Source organism: Nicotiana sylvestris, chromosome 6 (assembly GCF_000393655.2).
Source record: "Nicotiana sylvestris chromosome 6, ASM39365v2, whole genome shotgun sequence".
Classification (NCBI taxonomy): Eukaryota; Viridiplantae; Streptophyta; class Magnoliopsida; order Solanales; family Solanaceae; genus Nicotiana; species Nicotiana sylvestris.
In genome coordinates this window covers 93,706,473-93,717,869 of record NC_091062.1, presented here as the reverse complement: position 1 = coordinate 93,717,869, position 11,397 = coordinate 93,706,473, and the positions used below count along the sequence as shown (strand labels likewise).

Sequence of the window (11,397 nt, the reverse complement as noted above, 5' to 3'; positions counted from 1 at the left end):
AAAGATACTTCAAAGAACAAGTGTAAAATAATGCATATCACAAAAGTTTGTACCACGTAATCACTATTATCCTTAGCCCCACGGTGAGCGCCAAACTGTTTATCCTAAAATCGGATAACAATTGAATTTATACGCAGTTTTAAGGACACATGTTATCACTTGGTACAAATTAAGAAGAATAAATTAGTATTGAAATTGACGATGAAAGAGTAAATGCAAACCACACAAATTGAATAGCTTTGGCCCTCGAGTTCAATCACCCTTGAACCAAAATATGTTTCAACTGGCTTATGAACAGAATAACAAGATAACGAAAGCTAGAAAATGATAGTATATTGCTTTGTATTGCGTGAATATGATATCTTTTGCAAATGATTAGACCCCTTTATATAGTAGGGTAGTCCTACTCTTGATACAATTCTATATGAGGTAAGAAATCTCATGATTAGCTAATTAATCGGCCTCTTCTTGATACGTGCCGTGATTTTTCGCCGCGATCTTCGCCCGATTGCAGATATTTCGGCTCTCCGTTATTTGGCTTAGCAAGCTTCCCTCGATCTCGCTCGTTCTCTATCTTTTTCGGTCTCGATCTTGATCGATCTCGATCTTGGTCGGTCTCTGGGTCACGAGTTCGGCAATCTAACATTGCACCATGGTTCGATATAATACAAGGTTGAACCTTGGCCTATCATGTTCCGGTCTCGATTAGTCATACAAAAGGGCAAGCCCGGTTTTGACCGTATACACACTTTTTCTCATCATTACATACAGGGAACTGCTCGTTGTTATGCAACATCTAATCAAAATTTCTGTTGATCAACAGTTTCACTCAATAAAACAAGGTTAGGAGGAAATTTTGCATTGTAGGAAAAATTTCATAATCATCAGTCCAGTGATATTGCCAAAATGAGAGAAAACTACGCTTTGAATATTTCCTTTTTGTTTGAGAAGTAAACCATCTTCCTTTATCACAGACGCAACAAAAATATGACCCTTTACTCTAGGCCACTGAGACAACAATAGAAGACCGATTGTAAGAGCAACAAAGTTAACATGTACAATTCATTAGGATCCTTCCGCTTGAATCCTCACTGAGGAACACTATAATAGAACTTTATAAAGGGCAGCCCGGTGCATTAAGCTCCCGCTATGTGCGGGGTCTGGGGAAGGGCAAGACCACAAAGGCCTACCATACGCAGCCTTACCCTGCATTTTTGCAAGAGTCTGTTTCCACAGCTCGAACCCGTGATCTCCTGGTCACATGGCAGCAACTTTACCAGCTACGCCAAGACTCCCCTTCTATAATAGAACTTTATAGTAGTTGTTATTTGGTAAACTCCGAGGAGATATAGAAAAATAAACAAGATAAAGGAACTCTCCTGTTAGCCGGTTTCATTTAGCATGCCAACTGTGAATGTAGGAGTCTTCCCTCCTAACCCTCAAAGAACAATGAGAGTAAATGAAATTTATACATGTGATTTCATTTTCAACATGATACGTAATTGCAAAAGAAAATAGGTTCTAAAGTGAGTCAACAGTACAAGAGGTCTACACCATCGATATACGACATGAAGTTCTTACATTATACTCCTAATAGAGTATTACCATCTTGAATACTATGATATGAAAGATTACAGATCACCAGCAAGCAAGATTACTCGACTAGAGCAGACTAAGAGTAAAGGTAAGGCTGCTAAAAATCAGATAGCAATTCACAATTCTTCAAAAAAGGGTCTGAAAATCTTCAACAACTTACATACTTCTGTACATAGGACAGTACTAGATTCACAAATTCAATGTCAAAGTCAAACTCACCACATATATCCACACCTGAGAAGTAAAGACAAAAGGAAAATAGCTGCTTCAAATGAAACTCATTGACATTTCTGAGAGAGAACATTTAATGCTCCGTAGAAGCCTGAAGGAGTCCGTCGCGAATCTGGCTTGCCACATCTCTTACAGCACCAGGCCCATGAGGAAGGAAAACGGCAGATGATTTGCTGGAAGCGCCAATTTCTTTCATGGTGTCAAAGTACTGAGTTAAAAGGACCATGTCCATAACATCCTTTGCCGAGGTTCCAGGCACATTCACTGAGAAGCCGAGCACACTGTCTCTTAAACCATCCACAATTGCTTGACGCTGTCGTGCAATACCTAACCCTGAGAGATACTTTGACTCTGCCTCTCCTTCAGCCCTTTTAATTTGTAAAATCTTCTCAGCCTCTGCCTTTTCATTTGCAGCCACCCTCATCCGAGCAGCTGTACAGTTGAAGACATAAAAATAGCAAGACAAAAACCGGTTAAGAATATTAGCCTTCAATTTGGCAAAGTAAAAACACTACCCTCACCCTCCAAATCCTTGCTTTACAGCCCAAAAATCATTAAATGGGTAAAAGAGAATAGACACTAGTCCTTGAGGAGCATGGTATGCATAAAAGTCATCAGAGTTCCTAACACTGCCATGCGGCATCTGCCTATAGAACTTATTCTGCATAAATAATTCACTAAGGTAGTGCCGGGGAAATTCCATCAAAAGTTATTCATATTCCTCTTGAGCTTATGTAGTCAGAGCATTTGAGAAACAGCTTCGTCATTGTTAGGCATAATCAGAGGGAAAGATTTTAGACATACCAGCATTGATTTCATTCATAGCTCTCTTAACACGTTCATCTGGTTCAATATCAACTATAAGTGTCTGAACAATTTCATATCCATAAGCCGACATCGCCTGTAAAGGATCATGACAGTTCTCATATGAGATCAAATAAATAATTCAGAGTGCTGATATCGGTGACAAAAACCACAAAGAATTGGATTACCTTCTCAAGTTCATCCTCAACAGCCTTGGCAATTTCATTTTTTTGCTCAAAGACATCATCAAGATTGAGTTTTGGAACACTTGCTCTTATGACTGGAAAAATAAAGAACATAGATTTTTTTTGAATTGGTAAAATCAATTTATTGTGGTAAAGATATGCTTGTAGAAGAATAAAACTCAACTTTAAAATACAAATCATAAAAAGATAAAGAGAGAAAGCTTAGATGTCTACCATCAAAAACATAGGCCTGAATTTGACCCTTAGTGTTACTTAGTCTGTAGAAAGCATCATTTGCTTTATCTGCCAGGGCACGATACTGAATTGACGCAACAACATTGACAAATACATTATCCTGCATATTTTTGCAATAAATGTACAAGTCATATACTCGTACAATATTGAAAAGCTGACACCTACTTACGTTGTGCAGTTGCCAAATTGTGGTTAAGTTTGATGATTTGGCTATGAAAAACCAACACATGTACAGGAAAAAGAATAGACCTTTGTCTTGGTCTCGCAGCGCACATCCAATTGCTGCACCCTGAGGGAGAGATGACCAGCTAGCTTGAATCCAAGGAACCAAGGGAGACAGTGGCACCCAGGCTGAAGCACATCTTGATACTTGCCAAATTGCTCCGTAATTGCAACCGTGGATTGATCAACTTGTACGCAGCACAACAAATTGCCCATACTCTGTAAAGATGGCATTAAAAGGAAGATGATCCACAAAAGTGACCCATAAAACATGCTCAAAAAATATTACACCAAAGGAACTTGTCATTCAACCAGCAACTTAGACTATACCAGGTTCATACAACAATTTATACTATCCTAAATCCAACTTCCAAATACCCTTTTCCAACTTAACCTCATATACTACTTTTTTTCCCAGAGTATCAACCGATTCATGTCAAATGGCTACAAGTTTACAAAATATAGTTGCACACCTCAAATTCACAATCCAACAGGGGTAAACTTATTTCCAAATTCGAGTTTTCTGTGTGTGTGTGTTTGGGGGGGGGGGGGGGAGCAGTTCTATGTGATAAGTTACAGCAAAATTTGCAATAAGTTCCTAGTTAACCAAGAAAAGATTCAGTGTCACATTCAGCAGTCTAATCCTTGTTTTCCACTGTATGCATTTGCATCTACAAAAGGCTTATCCCATCAAATTGACATGGAAATTGAATTTTCCTGTCAGTCTTCTAGGTGAAAAAAAGAAGAAGAAACCTTTCAACCTAATTTAATTACCATATCAAGCCAAATCAGACTTTCAATTCAGTTCAAGAAGGCAAGAAACTAAAATCCATGTCATCAAAGAAATCAGAGAAGCTATTCTCAGTTTATAACTTATTTACAAAATTGATCCCATGTCATGCATTAACTCCATAACAAAAAACTGCTAAAGAAAAATCAATTGAATTGGCCAAAGAAACTTACGACTTAACAGCAAGCAATAGAGCACAGGAATAGCAAAAAAGAGTATGGAGAATTGAATTGGGTTTCGCTAGGTTGAGTAAGTTTTGAGTTTACATTAATATAAGGGATATGGACGTGGAGGAGGAGACTTGGTGAGAAAGTACGTGGAGATGGAGTTGGAGACTTAAAAGTTGTAGACTTGGAAAATATCAAAATTCCGTTAGGCTGTCCTACGTAGCAGGCAATAACTTATCAATTGTCAACTTGTTGCCATTGCGTTTGGATATTGACATATTGTATTGGTGGTACACAATATTTGTCCGATTACTTTAATAAAAAGGAATTTTTACATTCCTATGCCACATAGAAAACCTCATTACCCTCAATATTTAAGGTTTGACTTAATTACATTTAGTATACCAAATTATCAATTCTATATCATAGTGTATTTTAACCTAAAAAGCTAGCATTCTTACCTTGAGCAGTTTTTGTTAACATATTAGAATATGTCACCTAATTGAGTCCAGCTCATAAATTTTTTTAATTGACAATGACGAAGGAATATTGAGTAATATAATACGTACTCCTTTTCATGGATCGAGAATTCAAATTTTGTAGAAAATTGAAGAGCAGATATCACAATCATTTTTATATTCTAGTCGAACCATTGGGCTATGTACAACCATGTGATGGAGAGTATTAGTTTTGTAAAATCTGAACTTAAGTTTGATAAACAAATATTTGTTTATTTTTTTATTTAATTACATATTAATATTCCCACTATGGATTATTAATTATCAGTTTATCTTTTAGTCCAAAGCAATAAAGTAAAAGAACCACAACATTAGTGTATCAACTACATCTTCTTGACAACAATTGAAGAATGTAAAAATTTCTATGTGGCATAGGAATGTAAAAATGCATCTACAATTGAAAACAATGCATCTACAATCAGAATACAAATAATCTACAATTCATCTACAAAATATCTATAAACTGGGTATATTAAATTTTAATATCCCAATCCCCATTCGATTGTAGTTTAATTGAGATTTTCGACATAATTGCGTTTTTTGCAGAAGATTTGTAGAAGTTTTAGTCGTCTTTGATTAGTGAAAACAGAAAACAAAGCATCTACAATTAGAATACAAATAATCTACAATTTATCTACAAAATATCTACAATGAATTTTTATATTCCAATTCTCATTCAATTGTCGCATAATTTGGATTTTTGACATAATTGCGTTTTTTCAAAAGATTTGTAGAAGTTTTATCCATTTTTTATTTGTGAAAACAGAAAATAAAGCATCTACAATCAGAATACAAATAATCTACAATTTATCTACAATTTCTGCAATATGTCATCATCTTCTTCTTCGAGTTTCAATCTGAAATTCAGTCAAAACTAAGTCTAATCTTCACCAAAACCCCTCAAAATTGAGATATAAACTCCAAACCATATTCCCGATTATTTTTAACAACACCCAATCCAAATAAATAATGATTTTTGAAAACCCAAATTTGAATTCAAAGCTTTCAAGCTTTTTAATGGCTGTCAATGGTGGAATTGCTGCTCTCTTTTCATTTGCTTTGTATTGCTGAAATTTGCGATTGAGAAATAGAGAGAGATGTAAAGAGAAGTCAGATATATATATGATATTTGGTTAATTTTCTGTATTAATGATCTGGCAAATTACTAATGATTTCGTAGATTTTCTAAATTACTTTTACAAATGATGAAGATATAAATAAAGTTAACTGTTCTGAGATGTTGATTGTAATGTTCAGTTTCATAAAGTCAATATAAAGTAATTGTTCAGTATCTTTTCCTTTTCTTTAATGTTCAGCTTCATAAAGTCAATAAAGAAAAAATAAAACAGGGATGAAGGGCATCTACGACAATTCGATGGTGCACGGAATCTTTACCAGTCAAAAGCAAAAACTGATAAGGAATTAGGAAGGAATCAGCTCCTAATAATTAGTATTTAATAAATGGTATAATAATTTTAGAAAAACTGTAAACATTGCAGGTAAATATGAAACTATGCACATTTTTGGTAATAAGGTTTCATTTATGGTATAGGAAGGAAAAAATCTCTAATAAAAAAGGGCGGCCCAATACATTAAGTTTCGTTATGCACGGGATCGGAGAAGGGCCGGATCATAAGGGTCCATTGTACGCAACCTTATCCTGCATTTCTGTAGGAGAAGGGCCGGATCACAAGGGTCCATTGTACGCTACCTTATTCTGTATTTCTGCAAGATGCTGTTTTCACTTACAAAAATGCAGGGTAAGGTTGCGTACAATAGATCTTTGTGGTCCGGCCCTTCGCTGGATCTCGTGCTGTAACGACCCAACCGGTCGTTTTAAGCTCTAGTGCGTCGTTCAGCAGTTGGAAGTCATGAACAGCTTCATTTTAGGTATATTGACTTGTACGTATGGTCAGAATTGAATTTCAAGAAATTCGGAGTCAAATTGGAAAGAAACTTTTCATTGCGGCAACCTTAAGTTGAAGAAAATAGGGCTTAAAATTGAAATTCTAAATTTGGGATTTGAGGGGTCAAATGGACTCCAATTCTTGTGAATTTAGTATGTATAGACTCGTGGTGATATAAAGAACATTTTGATGTAAAAATTTCTGGATTTTGAGAAGTGGGCCCGGGGCTCGGATTTTGCAAATTTCGTGAATTTCGATATTTTTCGATTGCTTTCGATTGGGTATTGTCCCTTTAGCATAATGCGACATATTCGTTGCAATTTTGGGCAGATTCGACGCACGTAGAGTCCAATTCGAGGGGCAAAGGCGTCGCGAACTAAAGAAGTAGCCGGTTCGAGGTGAGTAATTGATGCAACTGTTGTTCTGAGGGTTTGAAACCCCGGACTTTCACATTGTAACACTATATTGAGGCGTGACACGCATCCCATGGCAGGTGCGGGGTCGTATATGATTGGGGATTGTGACTTGGTCCATCCCGAGTGATAATTATAGTATATTGGCGACTGATTCACACATTGTATTGATACTTATAATATGTTGGCGATTGATACGCACATGTATTGATGATATTTGGGCTTAATGCCACGTTTGGGGGACTTGTGCCGACTTATAGAATCCTTCGGGGATTAATATCATTTAATTTCAGTCCAAGGTTTTAATTACTGTTTTGCAAACTTAGCCGTAATTCTAAGTGTTGAAAACTCAAATGACATTTTAAATGTATTTCGGGCTGGAAACTTCTATTTTGTAAATGCCCAAGGGGCTTATTATATTATTTTCTGGACTGATTATAAAGTGACTTGAAACAGTGGTAACAATGACACTGTATGATACTCGAAACAGTGGTAACAATGACATTGTATGATATACTTGAAACAGTGGTAACAATGACACTGTATGATATACTTGAAACAGTGGTAACAATGGCACTGTATTATGTAAATTGGTCAGGTAACAATGGGCTGATCGGTCAGGTAACAATGACTGACCAAGATATTGCGCTTGGGCTGTAGGAGCCCTTCCGGAGTCTGTACACACCCCCAGTGAGCGCCGTCAACGATAAATAAATATGGATGGCTCGGGCTGCACGCCGTAGTGGGTACTGGAATGTACCATCATATGCATTGTATTGCATTCATGTATTTGTATTTATACTGTTGTTTAGCTGCTCAGTTCCATATGTTGCTGTATATTTGGATTTTAGCTTACTTTGTGTATTTACTGGATTTTCTTATCTTCGGACTGTAGTTACTTTTATTACTCACTGGGTCGGAGTACTCACTTTACTCCCTGTACCTCGCGTGCAGCTGCAGGTATTGATCACCCGGTAGCGGGATATTAGCTCATTGAAGGTATTACTATTGTAGCTGAGCCAGGTTACCGCCAGCGTTCGCGGCACCGGACATTGTCTTTAGAATTTCAGAATTTAATTTTGTATATTATTGGCCCTTTAGTTGTGTTCAGGATTTCTTTAGATGCTCGTGACTTGTGACACCCCGGTCGGGTTATGTTGGGCTTTAAACACTGGTTATTATTGTCGTTAAGCTGTATTTATTTATTCATTTATATTTAATAATTGTTAAAGATACGATTTGGGTTAGTTGGCTGGCCTTGTCTTCACGAGAGGCGCCATCACGACCGGGTTAGAAAATTAGGTCGTGACAAGATGGTATCAGAGCCTAGGTTACATAGGTCTCACGAGTCATGAGTAGGTTTAGTAGAGTCTCGCGGATCAGTACAGAGACGTCTGTATTTATCCTCGAGAGGCTGCAGAACCTTTAGGAAAACTTCACATTCTTGAATTCTTATCGTGCGTTCTTGATTCATCTTGAAAAGTAACTCTTGAAATTCCTTCCACGCGTTCGCATGCGCGCATGAGCGCTCAGTAATAGATGTGCCTTGATGGCTTGTGATTCCCTGATTGAGGGGTGAGACGTGATCTCTATGAGTTGATGTTGGGCTAGTCTGAAGGACTTGAGGCCAGATCTTTGCCTATGGCTGGAGTGCCGAGGTGCTGATTGTAAGAACAAGTGTTTTTGAACTTATATGTTCGGTAGTGTCCCCGTTAGTGGAAATGACGGCTGTGGCTATGTGAGGAGTATATTAGTACTACGAGGCATATCCATATGAATTGGAATCGATGAGAAGGGGTATGTTGAATGATGGAAGAATTAGTAGATGCTTGAAGTCTATCTTGATTCAAGTTATAGCCCGAGTTAAGGGCGTGTGAAGAATCTTTTCAGGACTCCTTGTTGGGAGTGAAGTAAATTTCATGTTGCGGTATGAGTAAAGACTCAGGAAGATCAAATGACTGCGTAATGCTTATGGCGGTGGAAGGTATACGAAAATATTATATTGAGGTGAAGCAGGTGGGTTATCTCCCGCGAAGTTTGTTGAGGTGGTGTGATCCTCATGTGAATGACAGAAGATCTTATGTGCAAATGAAAGGTACGTGTTAAAATTTAAAATTTAGGATCGCTTAAGAGAGTGGGCTTAACTGTTGCAGGGATGAATGCGAGATTTGCAGAAGATTTACAGTACTAGATGATCCGAGTTTTCACAAGCTTACAAATGATTTGAGTTTAATCTCACTATGGTATTGTGGCATCAATAGAGTAAAAGTGTTATGAGCTATTGAGGGTATCTTGATCTATGGCTTCGAGCCAAGTAGAGGTAGTGGAAAGATAATGTATTTACTAGACCAGTTGTGGTTCCGACGGAAGATGCAGACGTATCATGAGATCACCTAATGAATCAGGTAAAGGTCAGGATGTTAGAGGTGGAGGTGAGACTTTAGAGGTGGAGACACAGTCCGGTGATATTTCTATGGTATGGCTGAGGTTGCTACACCAGACGACATCGTTATAAGTACGGTCTCGAATTATTATAAAGTCAAAATTTCCTTAACTTGATTCGGTTTTGAGTTTCGAGGAAAGTTCTCCTATTGTGCTCCACTTATGAGTGAGCTTCGTAATTCTTAAATCAACATATGTGAATACTTCTGTTGGGGAGATTATATGGAGATAGTTATGTCTATCATTATGTGTTGGTCACTAAAAATAGTTGTGAGGCTAAAAGTGACCTTTGTTAATCAATTCGATGAGTTTGATGTAATTTCTAAATAATTGATTTTAGTTGAAAATTATATGCCCTACCGGTAAGAGGGATCATTGTATGTTGTGATTTTGTTTAACCGAAATTATTTGAAAGAAGGAAGAAAGGAAATGAAAAATTTTAGTTGGCACAATGTGCAAAATACTTGTGATTCAGAGTTGAGGATGAGATCCGCACATTTTTATATGATATAAAATATTTAAATCGGGCTACAAGCTGCGGAGGATGTTATATAAGGACGATGTCCTTGTGGTGAAAAAAAAAGGTTATGTGTTTAAAATTCTCCCTTGTGAAAATTAAAAATTTGTACTATAGTACTTATAGGGAGTCATGCCTATGAGGCTTATTTGAAAATTCTTGTACGAATATCTCTGTGCATAATTTGCCAAATTGTATTGTAATTATTGAGTTTTAGCTTATGAGATGAGTTCCCAGGTGACGTTAAATGTGACTCATTAATCTGAGTAAGTAATAATGAGGTCTTCATGCCTCACATTCTGTTGTCAGTATTGTGAAAATTTGAAATGAGGTGGTGGTTAATATGAGATTTATTGATAATGATGGAATTATTTATGAACAACTATTAAGACCAGAAATGTGGTTATGATCATACAAATGATGCGTTTCATGTCAAAATATCATTGTGATAATGTCGGGCGTGTAATGCGGAGATTAGTGTTATTGATATACTTGTGGTACTTGTTGGGTTGTGGACATGCTGTTAGGAGTTGTTTTGGTGTTACTCTGACAGGTGCATAGGCCCAATTACAAGGGAGACTCTGCCGAAATATTTGAAAAATCTGGGAGTTAGTCAAATTTGGGGACTTAAGAAAGTTGAAATATTGGAAGAATATCTAAGATCTATATGATGTCGTTCGGTTCATTTGGTTGTAGATTGTGGGGTGTTGTCCCGGCTATGGTGGTAGTTCTTTCATGTTATGAGAAGAAATGACTTATTACGGGTCCAGGAAAGGCTATCAACCTAGTTTAGTGCGAGCAGAATCGACCTGAAGTGGGTAAATGGATTTAAATAGTATTATGGGCTTCATGTGAGTCAGATGTGTTCATTTTAGTATAGCGATCCTCAAGGAGGGGTGTTGGAATATCATATATTGTTCCATGTTCGTCAACTCATGTAATATTGTGATTGTGCCATGTGTGCTATGAAACAACTTGATAAATTCCTATTCTCTGGGGAAAAGTCCATATTAGTTGTGTGAGTTGAGCAGTCCATTCCTGAATCATTTCCTTATGTATCTTGTTCGCATTATGGCCTATTGGCGCATTTTTGCATCATATGAGACCGTTGGTAATTGTCTGTGGTGATTGGTTGTCTGAGCAGCTCGTACTAGGTGATGCGAGACTATTGGTATCGGGGACCATTGAAGTGGGATTATGTGAGGTATATTACAAGGCAGTTACCAGTATTTGGGTAGTAATGAGGTGATGATTTTAGTCAAAAAGGAGAGAATTAATGTTTGGTTAACTCTGCAATTGGTTAGAAATTTCTGCACATCTCCTCCATTGTGGTTGTATCGTCAGCATTAT

General features: G+C 37.2%; 1 protein-coding gene across 1 annotated transcript; it reads right to left on the bottom strand.

The window, feature by feature from the left end:
* Positions 1-1,685: 1,685 nt before the first annotated feature.
* LOC104236110 (hypersensitive-induced reaction 1 protein) lies at positions 1,686-4,452 on the bottom strand. The gene is made up of 6 exons (XM_009789985.2): positions 4,257-4,452; positions 3,321-3,512; positions 3,051-3,171; positions 2,820-2,911; positions 2,632-2,728; positions 1,686-2,259 (listed from the first exon to the last, which is right to left on the bottom strand). Exons 2-6 carry the CDS (start codon positions 3,507-3,509, stop codon positions 1,901-1,903), a joined length of 858 nt encoding a protein of 285 aa, XP_009788287.1. The 5' UTR covers positions 3,510-3,512; positions 4,257-4,452; the 3' UTR covers positions 1,686-1,900.
* Between the last annotated feature and the right edge of the window lie 6,945 nt (positions 4,453-11,397).